Source organism: Saimiri boliviensis, chromosome 15 (assembly GCF_048565385.1).
Source record: "Saimiri boliviensis isolate mSaiBol1 chromosome 15, mSaiBol1.pri, whole genome shotgun sequence".
NCBI lineage: Eukaryota > Metazoa > Chordata > Mammalia > Primates > Cebidae > Saimiri > Saimiri boliviensis.
This window is the reverse complement of record NC_133463.1, coordinates 73,221,379-73,238,386: the sequence shown is the minus strand read 5'-3', so window position 1 is coordinate 73,238,386 and position 17,008 is coordinate 73,221,379. Positions and strand designations below refer to the sequence as shown.

At 42.7% G+C, this 17,008-nt stretch overlaps 2 protein-coding genes across 2 annotated transcripts in view; one reads left to right on the top strand and one right to left on the bottom strand.

Annotated features, from left to right (window-relative positions):
- Positions 1-132: 132 nt before the first annotated feature.
- NDUFB9 (NADH:ubiquinone oxidoreductase subunit B9) lies at positions 133-11,844 on the bottom strand. The gene is made up of 4 exons (XM_003933723.4): positions 11,664-11,844; positions 7,588-7,780; positions 3,381-3,494; positions 133-432 (listed from the first exon to the last, which is right to left on the bottom strand). Exons 1-4 carry the CDS (start codon positions 11,780-11,782, stop codon positions 301-303), a joined length of 558 nt encoding a protein of 185 aa, XP_003933772.1. The 5' UTR covers positions 11,783-11,844; the 3' UTR covers positions 133-300.
- Positions 11,845-11,885: 41 nt separating this feature from the next.
- TATDN1 (TatD DNase domain containing 1) overlaps positions 11,886-17,008 on the top strand; it is a 50,856-nt gene continuing 45,733 nt past the window's right edge. The window contains exon 1 of the mRNA XM_003933725.4: positions 11,886-11,944. Within this exon, the coding sequence (XP_003933774.1) occupies positions 11,923-11,944 (22 nt within the window). The 5' untranslated portion in view covers positions 11,886-11,922. The remainder of the gene's footprint in view (positions 11,945-17,008) is intronic.

The following is a 17,008-nucleotide window of genomic DNA, read 5'->3' as shown; positions in this document are numbered from 1 at the left end:
CAGTGATTTATTGCAGAGGGTAACACAGCTGACTGACTACGTCCCGTCATGCACAACTGATAAAACAATGACAGTGGTACAGTCACTTGGCATCATGGTAATTCTTAAAAGAACATCAGTCATACCAGACCATTTCACGGATTTTTTTATTAGGGCAAGTGTATGTTTTGTAACGTATTTCACTTGCAAACATAAAAGATTTTTTTATTAGGGCAAGTGTTATGTTCTGTAACGTATTTCACTTGCAAGCATGAAAGATTTTTTATTAGGGCAAGTGTATGTTCTGTAATGTATTTCTCTCTACACCGGCCGCTCCCGGGGTCTGGTCACAATATGCCACCACAGTGGGGGCAAATCACCTTCCTTTCGAGCAGGAGGCAAAGCTTCAGTCAGAGGACCACCAGGTGGCGTTTCCTCCTCCAGCTGCTTAACCTAGAAGGAGGCAAGGAAGGAATAATTACCAAAGGAATCTAATTGACTATGAAAATCTGCTGCAGTGAAGGGTCAGCTTTATTTCTACGGTGTGTCACTGACATTACACACTATCTGATCTCAACAATGAAGTGTTTTTTACATAAACCCGCTTTATTTTCATGGCCACACTTTGAGAAAAGTTTCCTTAAGGGTTTTCCCATTCTTTTAAATAGCAAAGCCTACCCTTCCTATTCTTTACCCTACTTTTTCATCACCTCCTTATATACCTGGACCTCCTCTTATTCTGTAGACAAAAACATGACAACTGCCATTCCAGTGCTCCCTGTCACAGTCCCCCGCCCAGTGACCAGAAGAACATTTATTTTCGTGTCTCAGTTAAGTGTTCTCCAAAAGTACCATGCATTAAGAAACCTCAGTTCATAATATGTTGGGGATGTTAATTGTAAGCCCTCTTCCTAGCAACCAAGGACAAAAAACTCGAAATCACATGTAAAAATGTGCCCAGTTCTGCCCGTTGCTGACCTACTACCTCTGGTTCTAGTTATAGCCAAGATAGATGAGGCTAACCCATTCTGGAGTGTGGCTGCTCTGGGCCTCCAGACACGTGCTGCTTCATGATGCTGAAGTGATAGAATATGTAAAGGAGGAATTGTTTGAGAAGAAGTTATCCCAGTGATCAACTGCAGAATGAACCTGTGGCGGCTCACCATGAATACGCTTCAAGCTTCTAAATGCTACGACATTTCTGACAAAACGTTGCCCTCTTTGGCCACAGTGCTCTTCCTTCTGCTCCTCCTCAGACACTGTCAAAGGTCAAAGGCCAATATCCTGGGTGTCATCACCAAAACCAGCACAACTTCCAAAATCATGACTTCAAATATCCCATTATCCAACCATGCTTTCCCTTTCCTACTCATTTGTTTAAATGCCTCTGTGAAAGACTATCAATTCACAGATCTTCCCAACTTGGCCTTCCCTCTGCATCTGCCTCCCCTGGCTCGATTTTTATTTTTTTAAATCCAGCTTAGATTCCATCATGACAATAGCTCCTTTTCGAATAACCTCAAGTCCCTTGTCACTCTCTCTGAGCAACAGACAAACCGAACCATCTACCCTCAGGCCTGCACCCATACAGCTTAGTATTGCCAAAGAGAGAAAAGGCACTAAAGCGGATCGGAGTCAAAACTCACTCATTATTCCCAGCTTCAAATAGGCCTTCACCACCTGGCCATCCTACTCTCCAGCAAGCTCTTCCTCTCCATGAATGACTATCACACCTTGTCACGTTCTCCAAATATGCTGCCCCCACTTGTTGGCTTTTCCTCTTATTTCACTAAAAAAAAATGAAGCTATTGGCCAGGCGCAGTGGCTCAAGCCTGTAATCCCAGCACTTTGGGAGGCTGAGGCGGGTGGATCACGAGGTCAAGAGATCGAGACCATCCTGGTCAACATGGTGAAACCCCGTCTCTACCAAAAATACAAAAAATTAGCTGGGCATGGTGGTGCGTGCCTGTAATTCCACCTACTCAGGAGGCTGAGGCAGGAGAATTGCCTGAACCCAGGAGGCGGAGGTTGCGGTGAGCGGAGATCGCGCCATTGCACTCCAGCCTGGGTAACAAGAGCGAAACTCCGTCTCAAAAAAAAAAAAAATGAAGCTATCACAGAAGTCTAGAAGTCTGACATCTTCAAAACTTCTAACACAATGTATTTATATACAATCTTTTGCCCAATTATAATGGACGAAGAATCCTTTCTCTGTTTCTTCTTTCTCTACACTCTCTCCTAAGGACTCCATACACCTCTCCACGGCTTTTCAAACTGAAAACTTCCAAGTTTCTGTTTCTAGGCCACATCTCTCCTTGGAGTTCAAGATTTCCACATCTAAAGTTGCCTTCTGACATGTGCACTTGATGTCTCACAGGATTCTCAAACTGCACACTTCCAAAACGAATTCTTGATTGCTGCTCTGACACCTGTGCCCCCTTCCCCACCTTCCCTATCTCAGTAAACATTACCACCAACTCCAAATGTTAAAGCTTAAAACCCAGAAATCATTCTCTCTCTCTCTCTTTTTTTTTTTTTTTTTGAGATGCAGTCTTGCTCTGTTGCCCAGGCTGGAGTGCAGTGGCACAATATCAGCTCACTGCAACCTCTACCTCCTGGGTTCAAGCAATTCTCCTGCTTCAGCCTCCCAAGTAGCTGGGATTCCAGGTGTGTGCCACCACGCCAGGGTAATTTTTTGTACTTTTAGTAGAGACGGAGTTTCACCATGTTGGTCAGGCTGGTCATGAACTCCTGACCTCAACTGATCCACCCACCTTGGCCTCCCAAAGTGCTGGGACTATAGGCATGAGCCACCGCACCCTGCCCCAGAAACCATTCTTGATTCCTCCCTGTGCCTTGCCCACCCCCAACATCCAGTCAGTCATCACATCCCTCCAAATGATGTCCTGAGTCGATTTCCTTCCATGTCCACTTCATCTACCCTAGTGCTGGTCATGACAACCTTTTGATACACTTCTGCAATAATCCGAGAAGGGTCTCTCTGCATCTTCCCTTCCCCTCTCCAATGTATTCTTCACACTACAGCAAGATTGAGCTTTTAAAAATAGAACTGACCATCCTAACATGACTGAAAAATGCGTAAGGCTCTAGTGGAAAGGAAGGTTAAGGGACAGTATAGCAAGAAGGCAAGAAAGTCGGGCAAAGGACTAAAGAAAAGATCTGAAGCAAAATCAAAGACAAAGCTAAAAAAACCAAGGTATGCACTTTAACCTATTTGGAAGGTAGTTACGCGACATTGATACACTTAGAAACTAATGTATATCTGAGAAGCAAGGGCCCAGAATAACTGTCATGGCAGGAATCTGGACCTCTGCATATGGGGAGCAAAACCTGATTCCACCTACGTAGCTAAGCAATAACGAAGTTCAAGTAAGACGCACCTCTCGTTCCCAGCTTTCTCTCCGCAGTTTCTTCCACTTTTCTCTCTTGGCAAAGTAATCAGGATACATTGCCTTCTCGGAAGGATGCCAGGCATCTAAGCAGTTTTCTGGAAGCTGTCAGGAGAGGAAATCATGGTATCAATCCACAGGACACATTTATGTATCACTGACAGGGCTTGCTCAGGAGACGTAAGACAAAGATCGAGGCGCATTTTTATAACCACTCCAACTACTAGACTGTTTCTGACTCTAAGCAAGCAACAGCAGAGGATAAGCAGGGACCGAAGATAAAAGAAAATGCCTTAGAGTCAAAGACAGTGCTGAAAAATAGCACCATCGTCAGTCCAAGGAGAACTGGCATCATTCCTCTCCTACCTGCGTTCTCTAAATATCCAGGGTAGTTTTATCTTACTTGGGACTCTTAGTATCTCAGAAATATTAAGCACCAATCCAAGTTGGTTAACTTTAAAATGAACTTTGTTACAGCAAAAAGTATACTGTATGACCTTAAATTTGAATGTAGAAAGAAAAGTCTTAATGACATCTGAGAGAGAGAAAACGTGACACCTAAAATCCAGTACAGGCACACCTTACAGATACTGTGGGTTTGGTTCCAGACTACTGCAATATCGCAAATATCACAATAAAGCAAGTCAGATTGTTTCAGTTTCCCAGTGCATACAGAAATTATGTTTATGCCATACTATAGTCTATTAAGTGTCCGACAGCATTATGATGTCTGTTGAGATTGAGTCCTTAATAGACTGTAGTATAGTGAAGATTTTGTGAACATTGATGAAATGACAAAAAGGACTTTGAATAGTTCAACTTAGCTGATTAAGCAGCAGCAGGGTTTGAGAGGATTGACTCCAATTTTGAAAGAAGTTCTTCTGTGGGTAAAATGCTATCAAATGGTATCACATACTACAGAAATATTTCGTGAAAGGAAGAGTCAATTGATGTGGCAAACCTCACATAATACACACTAAAAATGTACAAAATGGGGGCCGGGCGCGGTGGCTCACGCCTGTAATCCCAGCACTTTGGGAAGCCGAGGTAGGTGGATCACAAGGGTCAGGAAATCGAGACCATCCTGGTCAGCATGGTGAAACACCGTCTCTACTAAAATAAAAAATAAATAAAAAAATAAAAATGTACAAAATGTACAAAATTTCAAAATACATCGGTTGGGTGCGATGGCTCCCGCCTTTAGTCTCAGCCCTTTGAAGGCCGAGGTTGGGAGATTCTATGAGGGGAGGAGTTTGAGACCAGCCTGGACAACAAAGCAAGGCTCATCTCTACAAAAATTAAAACCAATTAGCTAGATGTGGTGGTGTGCACCTGTATTCTTAGCTACTTGGTTGGCTAGGACAGGACTGCTTCAGCCCAGGGGTTCCAGGCTATAGTGAGCTATGATCATGGCATTGCACTCCAGCCTGGGCAACAGAGGGAGATCCTATCTCCAAAACAAAAACAAAACGAATACATTATGGATAAAAACTGCCAACAATCACCTGAGCCTTCAGCAAATCAATCTTTTTACTGGTGGAGAGTATTGTGCCAATGTTGATGGCTGCTGACTAATCAGGCTGACGGTTGCTAATGGTTGGAGTGGCTTTGGCTATTTCCTAAAATAACAATGAGGTCTGCCACATGAATCGACTCTTTCACCAAACATTGTTCTAGTATATGATGCCATTTGATAGCATTTTACCCACAGAAGAACTTTTTGCAAAACTGGAGTCAATCCTCTCAAACCCTGCTGCTGCTGAATCAACTAAGTTGAACTATTCAAAGTCCTTTTTATCATTTCACCAATGTTCACAAAATCTTCACCAGGAGACTCCATCTCAAGAAATCACTTTCTTTATTCATCCCTAAGCAGTAACTCTGGCCAGGCATAGTGGCTCACAGCTGTAATCCCAGCACTTTGGGAGGCCAAAGCAGGTGGATCACAAGGTCCAGAGATCGAGACTGCCCTGGCCAACATGGTGAAATCCTGTGTCTACAAATATACAGAAATTAGCTGGGCATGGTGGCACATGCCTGTAATCTCAGCTACTTGGGAGGCTGAGGCAGGAGAATCGTTTGAACCCAGGAGGCAGAGGTTACAGTGAGCCAAGATTGTGCCACTGCACTTCAACCTGGCAATAGAGTGAGACTCCATCTCAAAAAAAGAAAAAAAAAAGCAACTCTTCCAAGTCCTCATCTGCTCAAGATTTATCATGAGATTGCAGCAATTCAGTCACATCTTCAGGATCAACTTCCATTCTGGCTCTCTTGCTATTTCCACAGCATCTGCAGTTACTTCCTCCACTGAAGTCTTGAGCCCTTCAAAGTCATGCACAAGGGTGGGAATTAACTTCTTCCAACCCCCTTAAAGCTGATATTTTGATCTCCTCCCATAAATCATAAATATCCTTAGTGGCATTTAGAATGGTGAATTCTCTCCGGAAAATTTTACTTTGCTCAGATCCATCAGACGAATCACTATCAATGGCAACTATAACTTTGAAATCACTCCTTGATTTTGAGCCCTTCAAAGTCATGCACAAGGGTTGGAATCAACTTCTTCCAACCCCTGTTAAAACTGATATTTTGATCTCCTCCTGTGAATCATAAATATCCTTAGTGGCATTTAGAATGGTGAATTCTTTCCAGAAAATTTTACTTTGCCCAGATCCATTAGAGGAATCACTGTTTATGGCAGCTATAACTTTGCAAAATATATTTCTTAAATAGTAAGACTTGCAGTTGAAATTACTCCTCGATCCATGGGATGCAGAATGAATGTTGTGGTAGCAGACATGGAAGCAGGTCTCAACAGTGGGCTTAAAATATTCAGTAAACCATGCTGTATACAGAGGTGCTGTAATTCAGCTTTGTTATTCCATTTCTAGGGCACAGGCAGAGTAGGTTTAGCATAATTCTTAAGGGCTCTAGGATTTTCAGAATGGCAAATGAACAATGGCTTCAACTTAAAAGCACCGGCTGCACAAGCCCCTAACAAGACAGTCAGCCTGTCCTTGAACTTTTAAAACCAGGCATTGACTTCTAAGTATGAAAGTTCTAGATGTTATCTTCTTCCAATAAAAGGCTACTCATCTCCACTGAAAACCCGTTGTTGAGTATAGCCACCTTCATCAACTGTCTTAGCTAGATTTTGTATAATACCTTGCTGCAGCTTTTCCACCAGCACTTGTTGCTTCGGCTTGCACATTTGGGTTATAAAGATGGCTTCTTTCCTTAAACCTCATGGACTAATCTCTACTAGCTTCCAACTTTTTTCTGCAGCTTCCTCATCTCTCTCAGCCTTCATAGATATGAAGAGTTAAAGACTTGCTCTGGATTAGGCTTTGGCTTAAGAGAATGTTGTGGCCGATCTTTTGTACCAACCACTAAAACTTTCTCCATATCAGCAATAAGACTGTTTCACTTATCATTTGTGTGTTCACTGGAGTAGCACTTTTAATTTCCTTTGCATTCACAACTTGGCTAATTAGCACAAGAGGCCTAGCTTTCTGCCTACCTTGGTTTTCAACATGCCTTCCTCACTAAGCTTATTCATTTCTAGCTTTTGATTTGAAGTAAGAGATGTGCAACGGATTTAAAGTGAGAGACATGTAACTCTTCCTTTCACTTGAACACTTAGAGGCTATGGTATGGTGGTTAATTATCCCAATTTCAGTGTTGCTGTGTCTTAGGGAATAGGAAGCCCTGAGGAGGGGGACAGGGGCAGAGGAACTGTTGGTTGGTTAAACAGTCAGCACACACACAACATTTATCGATTAAGTCTGCCGTCTTATACGGGCATGGTTTATGATGCTCCAAAACAATTACAATAGTAACATCAAAGGTGACTGATCACAGTTCACCACAACAGATACAGTAATAAGTCTGAAATACTCCAAGAACTGCCAAACTGGGAAACAGAGACATGAAGTGAGCACATGCTGTTGGAAAAATGGGAGCCCATAGACTTGCTCAGCATGGGGTTGCCACAAACCTTCAATCTGTAAAAACACAGTCTCTGCAAAGCACAACAAAACAAAATGCAATAAAATGAAGTAGGCCTGTATCTGACAACTGTCAGGAAAGAAGTCTCCCAGGTACCCCTTGAAGGGCAAGTGATTTATAAGGCTGAGGTCTGGGACTGGAGAAGCAAAGTCTTATCTCTCAGAAGGCAGTCATCATAACTCTCACCTACCTTGTAACACTCATATCTCTCATACGAGGTACCCCCAGGAGAGTCAGGGAAGATGTATGGCTGTGGATGCTGACGGTACCAGAATTCTTCCTCAGCCTCCTTCAGCAGCAGGGTGGCCTTCATCATATCCTTTTCATTCTTATGTTCTTCAAACCGGGCTCTCATCAAACAAGCGAAGTATCGGTACTTGTCCCTTAAATCAAAATGATTTTGAGGATTAGAAATGTCACCTACTGACGTGGTCAGTGTTGCTATCTGACAGCAGGCTGCACTCCTGATACCTTCTGGATGAACAGTGGACCTCCCCCAACCCTGCCAATGGAGCAGCTGTTTCAAGCCCACCAAACAGCAGCAGCAAAAAAAAATACTGTATTAAATATATGGCCTAACCACTTCCCCCACTTACATCCAACAATGGAAAGAGGATTTAAACAAACAAAAAAGAATTTGCAAAACAGAAAAGCTATATAACCTCTGTAGGATCATTCAGTATTAATCGAATGACAACTTCGTCCATTTCCTTCTATCTTGTGCTAGTCACTATGCTAAATTCTGGAAACAGAAAGATGAACAAGAAAGGTGTTACCTGGCAGAAACAGTATTGCTTGGCTCATACAGAGTTGAGTTTGTATCCTGACTCTGACACTAGCTGCATAACCTTAGGCAAGATAAGGTCAAGTTCTAAAGAAAGTGGGCAAAGATCAGTTAGGAGGTTTTGACAATAATCTAGGACAAAGATGACAATGGCCTGAAAGTAGGGAGCTGTGATGGTGACAGGAGACAGCAGAGACACTGAGAGACATTTAGACTTCCAAGTTATGAGAACAGGATCTCCAATCAGACTGTATGGAGAGCTCTGCCACTACTACCTGTGTAATCTGGGGTAAGTTAATGTCTTCTGGCCAGATGTAGTGGCTCACACCTATAATCCCAGCAACTTTGGGAGGCCCAAGTGGGTGGATCACCTGAGGTCAGGAGTTTGAGAGCAGCCTGGCCAACATGGTGAAACCCCATCTCTACTAAAAATACAAAAATTAGCCGGGCTTGGTGGCGGGCGCCTGTAATCCCAGCTATTTGGGAGCCTGAGGCAGGAGAATCGCTTGAACCTGGCAGGCGAAGGTTGCAGTGAGCCGAGATTGCACCATTGCACTCCAGCCGGGCAACAAGAGTGAAAAAAAAAAAAAAAAAAAATATATATATATATATATATATATATATATATATATATATATATATACACACACACACAACACAAAAATTAGCTGGGTGTAGTGGTACATGCCAGTAACCCCAGCTACTGGGGAGGCTGAGGCAGGACAATCGCTTAAACCCAGGAGGTGGAGGTTGCAGTGAGCTGAGATCACACCACTGCACTCCAGCTGGGCAACAAGAGTAAAACTTCGTCTCAAAAAAAAAAAGAAATTAAAAAAAAGTCTTCTAGGCCACAGGTTCCTCCTCTATAAAATAGTGATAGTAACAAGGTATATATCTTAAGGTTGTCGTAAAGATTCTGTAAGATAAACACATAAACACACTTCAAAAAGTGCCTGGCACATCCCAAGTGCTCAATAATGTCAGTTACTAATATCAAACTGGAAGGAGAATTTACCAAAACCAGTGTCCAGTTATACATGGTGTATGAGTATGTGTATTATTGGCAAAGGAGAAAGGAGTAAATACTTGAGAAGAATCCCAATAATTAAAGCTGGATAGGCCAGGTGTGGTGGCTCACGCCTGTACTCCCAGCACTTTGGGAGGCCTAGGCGGGCGGATCACGAGGTCAAGAGGTCGAGACAATCCTGGCCAACATGATGAAACCCCATCTCTACTAAAAATACAAAAATTATCTGGGTGTGGTGGCATGCACCTGTAGTCTCAGCTACTCAGGAGGCTGAGGCAGGAGAATTGCTTGAACCCGGGAGGTGGAGGTTGCAGTGAGCTGAGATCACACCACTGCACTCCAGCCTGGGGCCTGGCAACAAAGCGAGACTCTGTCTCAAAAACAAAAACAAAAACAAAAACAAAAACAAACAAAAAAAAGCTGGATAACTAAATTACTAATGACACCATTAGCAGAGGCAGAGAATTTAGGAAAACAGAATGGGGAGTGATAAGAAAACAAGTTTGATATCAAAGAATTTGGCTAAATTGAGTTTCAGAGAATAGTCGGTGATCTTTTAAAATTTTTATTATTATCATTTTTTGAGACAGAGTTTCACTCTTGTTGCCCAGGCTGGAGTACAATGATGTGATACTGGCTCACTGCAACCTCCATCTCCCAGGTTCAAGCAATTCTTCTGCCTCAGTAGCGGGGATTACAGGCACCCGCCACCACGCCTAGCTAACTTTTGTATTTTTAGTACAGACAAGGTTTCACTATGTTGGCCAGGCTGATCTCAAACTCCTGACTTCAGGTGATCCACCCGTCTCGGCCTCCTAAAGTGCTGGGATTACCGGTGTGGGCCACCGTGCTGGGCCAACAGTCTATGATCTAACAAACAATTCAAACTACAGCTCTAGGGACAAATGAGCACAGGTGGTGACTCAAGTGCCAGCACTTAATGAAGCTGCCCAGAGTACATACAGCAACACAGTAAGCCTAAGATGAAACCAGAGAGAATAGCACTCTGAGGAATAAATTAAGGTAAGGATTGAGAAAGAATGTCAGATCTAAAAAATGTTGAGCCATAGCTGTCACAGTAGCTAGTTTATATCATTTTCCTCTAGGACTACGGACTTTAGTATTCCCAGCTGTAGTTCAGTATTGCTTGAATTCTTTTTTTCGTGTTTAACTTTTTTTGGCACATAATAATTGTACCTATTTATGGGGTACATGTGATATTTTAATACTTATATAATGTATATTGATCAAATCAGGGTAATTAGGATATTCATCTCCTCAAACATTTATCATTTGTGTTGGGATACCTGAATCCTTGATGGCTCAACTTCCTTCATCATGAATTAGTTTACATGTCCATTGATTAGTTTACATTTCCCCTACTAACCCATGAGCTGCTGCAGCTCAAAAGCGGATTTACTAACATTTATATATTTAGCATAGAGCAGAGAATCTGAATTGCAAATTCTGTCAATAAATAAGGAAAACTCAAGGAAGAAACTAACAATCCCACCACACTGTACTTGGCCATCTTCCTGCCAAATCAAGATAAGCATGTCTGTGATTTTCTAACAGTCATATACATGTAATCTGGGCTTCAAGGATACCCTCTGCAATTCTTCCAGGCCTACTCCATTTTCCACAGTTTAGAGATTTTTCCCAGAAGCCCTTCCTATGAAACTAGGTTTGGGGAGTCATAAGAGTGGAGTGGAGGCCTAGCATTCACGCATCTTAGGTTGTTAGCCCACCATGCATTGAATTTAGGTTGTCAAAATCTACACATTTTAACACTATGTTCTAAGACTAGTCTCGGATGGATTGAGGAGGAAGGAGAATTATGTAAAAGGTGAAAAAAGATGTAACGGTAATGAAAAGAACTAGATGAAGCTAAATAGAGAAAAGCTAATGGGTGGGAGAATGATGATGCTTTGGAGTCAGATCTAAATTTCAACCTTGGCGCAGACACTCACAAACTCTATCACCTTGCGCAAGTTACTAGCTGTGCTTATTTCCTCATCTGTAAAATAATCTTAAGATAATTCCTAACTCCTAGAGTTTTGCAGACTAAAGAAAATAATGCATATTTCATGACTGTTAATATTAGAAAGGAAAAGATCGTGAAGAAGGCGATTAATGAGTGCTGGACCCGTGACAATTACCGTTTTAGGCACATTCCTTTATTTTACTTAATCTTCCTGCGATCCTCTGCGCTGGTCCTACGTCGGTTATACTCAATACTGAGGCCCAGACCGGATAACCAACTCTACAAGGTCTCGCGGCTATGAGTGGCGAAGCCTAGATTCAAACCCGGGTCTACGAGAGGATTCTCTGGAGCTAGAGGCCGCCTTCCAATTCCGTTCCGAAGCCCTTGAACCTCCCGGTACCCGGGGGGCCTCTCCACTTCCATATGACCCCCAAGGTCACCTCCCCTGAGCCCTGGGTCCCCATCCCTCACCTGTGGACACACCACGACTCGAGGTGACGCAGCGCCCGCTTATAAAGCCGCAACACCTTCTGCTGATGGGTCAGGTAGGCCACCGGCGCGGAGAACGCCGCGGGCGCGGAGAACGCCATGGCTCCGTCGACCTTCAGCGGCCGCGGAGGTAGCCGGGAAACTGGATATCTGCCGCTGGTGACGGAGCGGTGCCGGCCGGAAGGGCGGAGCTGCAGGCGGCCACTTCCGCTTTCGCCGGCGGGGTGCCCCGGACGCAGTCATGAGTCGCTTCAAGTTTATCGGTAAGAGGAGCGTTTTCCCCGTCCTTGTGTCCTTCTGACTGGTCCCGGGCGTCGGCCATCAAGGTCACAGGGCCCAGGACTTGCGCCTTCTTGCTTTGTAAGGGTTGAAAGGGCCGCTCAAAGGAAGAGGGCGCGGGGAGGTTTCTGGGCGCTGGTAATGTTCCGATTCTTGATCTAGGTCCTGTATTTATTTGTGAAAAATAAGCCGTACAGTTAGGAATTTTTGTGCTCTTTTCAACGTGTGTGATGTATTCGGTTTTTTAAAAAGAGAGAAAACTCCAAAAACGCAATCATTCTGTTCCCATTCAGCCCACTTGCACCTCCCGGTCCTTCCGCTCTGCCTTGGCAGAGAGGATGACCGCTTCTAGGCACCAATTCACTCTGCCATTCATTCGTTCATATAGTTACCGAGCGCCTCAGGTGGGCCTGGGACTGGCCTAGGAACACACGGCACAAAGCTCTCAGTTCTACTGGCATCACATCTGGTGGAGAAACTAGAGAACACAAGTAGGGGGAGAAAAACAAATTCTGTTACTTGGCAAGTACAGTGATCCAGTCAGCATCAGTAAAACAAGAGGGAGAATGCTGCAGGGATTTAAATGGGAATGATCCTCGTCTTTGTGGGGTTTCCAGCTACTTGAAGATGGGAAATGACAATGATCACATCTCTGCTTTAGCAAGGTAATCCTAATAGCTTAATTAGGTAGGTTTGGTGGAAAATAGGGAGAGGTAAGGAAGCATTTCAAGAAATTAAACTATGGTAATGGAAAAGAGAAATGGAAGAGATGTGTGCAGCATTTAGCAGCTGAGTGTTCACAGCAGGTAGTAGAGAGTGAACTATGACTTAGGGTTTGGAAAAATGCTTAAATATGAAATGGAAGCATGACGAGTTTTGCGGTGAGGAGAGGTACCCAGGTCCATTTTGATTAGGTTAAGTTTGAGATAATCATAGGACTCCCAGGGAGAGATATCTGGGCAATTGGAAATGCAGTCTGGCAATCACAAGAGAGATTAGGATTACAAATTTAGATCTGAGAGTTATTTTAAGCCGTATTTTTTTTCCCCGAAGACGTTGTGCTAAGTACTTTGAAACTGTAAAATCTGATGGTGCAGTTTTCAGACTGGAGATGTAAGACCTATGTACCACACAGTCAAAAGCAAATGCAGGGGAGAATGTGTTAAGTACCAGGGAAAAGGTTTTGAAATTGCTGTGGGAAAGCCAAGGGTAGGGGTGTAGGAAGGGGTCCTCAAATAAGACATTGTCCTGTCTTAGCCTTTCCATCCTAATCGTTGGTATAATTGATGAGGGAGATGGAATAAAGAGCCATGAAGTATTGCACAAAGAAAGGCCACATACGTTTTTTAAAGTGTGTTTATGCTATACAACCAAATCCCTGCCTCAAGTTAATGTCTTAAATCCATCCTCCATGTAGACTCCATTTTGGTATATCTAAAATACAAATCAGCTACATGTTTCTTTTGCTTCAGATCTTTCATGTACTCCCCTCAGGATAGTCTAAGGGCTTTAACACCATACAAAGCCCTTCCGTTGTCCAGTTCTGCCCACTTCTCTAGCCTCATCCCTGGGCTGCTCTATCAACACTTGTGCATGCTGTTTATTACTTCTGACAAGGTTTTAGAGTGGCAGTTTGGGGCCAAAATATTCCCTCTGTTGCCTGTCTGCCTGCTTATTCCTTAAATTGTTATAACTCTACTCTTTACCACATTATTTAAATATTTATGTATCTGCCTTTCCCACTAGACCAAACTCTTAAGGCAGATCTGGTATTTATATATTTTTCTTAGAAGCTTAGTACAATGACTGTTTGGGGAAGTATGAATGAATGGCTTTAGTGCTTTGGTGATAAGAAAATTAGGAAGGGGATTAGCACCAGATAAAATAAGCAAGAAAAGGCTTCTTAAAGAAGGTGACTTTATTGGAATAAATAATTGGAATAAATTTTTTTCTGCATGGTCTCCTGTAGCCTAAAGTAACCATGTTAAAATTTTAAAGTATGTATTTCCTTACTTTTTAAATAGATTCATACAGATTCATAACAATACAACATATCAAGTTTTTTTTTTCATTTTTAAAATAGAAATGAGATCACATTATGCATTCTATCCTTGGTATATGACTTACTCTGATATTTAATCTTTCAGTCTGTGTCATTTAAAAAATTCTGCCCATGAATCACTATACTAATTTCTTAACCTAATAATGAGTTCTGAACAATACTTTGAAAAACACTTGTGTTAAACCCATGGAAGATTGGTTCACCAACAAGCTTCACATGGGACAATTGCATGAAAAATTAAACCAGTATTGTAAAAATAATGTTAGATTTTGGTTTAGGACAGCTGGCCATTGTAATTTTTTTTCCACTATTTATTTTTTATTTATATATATATATATATATATATATATATATATTATAATCTTTCTACATTTCTCTCTTTTCTGATTGCATAACAGCTGGCTGCCCTTTAGAACTATACCCAAACAGTGGGGGGTTTTTGTTTGTTTTGAGATAGGGTCAGTACAGTGGCTTACAGATCATGGCTCCCGCGTTGACCTCCTGGGCTCAAGTGATCTTTCTGCTTCAGCTTCCCAAGTAGCTTAGACTAGAGGTGCTGACCACCACACCAAGCTAATCTTTTTTTGTAGAGACAGTGTCTTGCTATGTTGCTCAGGCTGGTCTTGAATCGCTGGCCTTAAGCAGTCCTTCCACCTCCGCCTCTCAAAGTGCTGGGATTACACATGGAGCCACCAGCCAGCATGAGAATTTTTTTTTTTTTCTTTTGAAACGGAGTTTCGCTCTTGTTACCCAGGCTGGAGTGCAATGGCGTGATCTCGGCTCACCGCAACCTCCGCCTCCTGGGTTCAGGCAATTCTCCTGCCTCAGCCTCCTGAGTAGCTGGGATTACAGGCACACACTACCATGCCCAGCTATTTTTTTGTATTTTTAGTAGAGACGGGGTTTCACCATGTTGAACAGGATGGTCTTGATCTCTTGACCTCGTGATCCACCCGCCTCGGCCTCCCAAAGTGCTGGGATTACAGGCTTGAGCCACCATGCCCGGCGAGAATTTTTTTAGCCCAACTTATACTCTCTTTTCTTTCTCCACAAGTGGAATTTTGTATATGCTATTCCCTGGGCGTTATTTGCAAACTCTTCCACTCTCAAAAATACTTCTACCTGCAACCTATTATATGCCAGAGTCTTTATTGCATGGATCTTTAGACTACACAGTACACCCAAAAAAAAAAAAGCGAGAGAGAGAAATATCTGTGAAGAAGAAAATGCAAAATACAGACAACAGTGAAAATAAAAACATCACATTCCATTCCTGGTGCAGTTTAGATATTTGTCCCCTCCAAATCTTATGTTGAAATTTGCTCTCCAACACTGAGGTGGGCCCAGTTGGAGGTGTTTGGGTCACTTCCCACCATCCAACTCATGGGGATGGATCCCTCATGAAAGGCTTGATGGCTTCCCCATGGTAGTGAGTGAGTTCGCCCTGGCTCCCCTTCGCTTTCCACCAGGACTGGAAGCTTCCTGAGATCCTCATCAGAAGCAGATGCTGATGCCATGCCTCTTGTACAGCCTGCAGAACCATGAGCCAAATAAACCTCTTTTCTTTATAAATCACCCAATCTCAGGTATTCCTTTATAGCAATGCAAAAACAGGTGAATACAGTTCCTATAAATCACACATAACACCTCCATATCTATCTTTCCAGATCTTTTGTAGGCATACCAAACAAAATGATCATACTGAGGCTACTCTTTTGTAATCTGCTTTTTTCAATCACAGTCTCCACCTTTCCATTTTAGTAAGTTTTCATCTTAACTAATACCAAAACTATACTCAAATTTTTCCTGTTGTTTCAAAAATGCCCCTTACCAGGTGGTCATATCCAAAATAGTATCCCATTTAGAGCCACACATTTGGTTGTTGACGTTTTAAATCAGGTGCAGAGGTTTGCAAACGTTTTCTTTAAAGGGCCATATAGTAAATATTTTAGACTTTGAGGGCCATGTGATCTCTATTGCTGCTGTTCAACTCTGCCCTTATGTGTCCTGTGATGTCATAATAAATACATATTTGTTCTCTGCTCCCATTTTTTTGGTGCACAACTCCTGACACTCTTGAATCTCTTAAGTACTAAGTGTCTTTTTGCATGCTACTAAGATGACTGATGGCTGGGGGTTCCTAGATAACCTCAGGATGGGGTTTGCCTAGAAAAACCAATCATGTGATTAGAGAGGGAAGTCTCAGTCCCTCCCACCCACTCCTACCTCTGGGGAAGGGGAGAGGTACTGAAGGTTGAGTTGTTCACTAATGGCCAATGATTTAATCAGTCATAACCTACATGTTGAAGCCTCTATAAAAACCCATCCATGTCTCTATGCATCTCTTCCACTTGGCTGTCTTTGAGTTGCATCTTTTTATAGTGAATGGGTGATAGTAAGTAAAGTGCTTTCCTGAGTTCCGTGAGCTGCTCTAGCAAATGATGAAACCTGAAAAGGGGGTGTGGGAACCTCTGATTGTAGCAAGTTAGACAAGTTGTGGGTAACCTGGGAACCTACTGCTTGCATTTGGTATCTGAAATGGCGGGAGTCTTGTGGTGCTGAGCCCTTGACCTCTCCAGTCTGATGTTATCTCCAGATAGATAGTGTGAGAATTGACTTAAATTGTAGGACATGCAGCTGGAGTCAGAGAATTGGTTATTGGGAGGGGAAACCCCATACACACCTGATGTCAAAAGCGAATGGCTGGGCAAGGTGCCTCAGGCCTGTAATTCCAGCACTTTGGGAGGCCAAGGTGGGAGCACTTTTTGAACCCAAGAGTTAAAGATCAGGCTGGGCAACAAAGTGAGACCCCATCTCTATTTTTTTGAAAAAATGAAGTATTTAGAGTATTGTATGAGAATACAGTAGAAGAAAGCAATTTGCGTTTTTTCCAATCTCACACCTTGTCATTCAAAAGCAGGTGATAGAATGTAAATAGGTGTGGCTACATACCAGTAAAACTTATGGACATTGGATTTCTTATAAT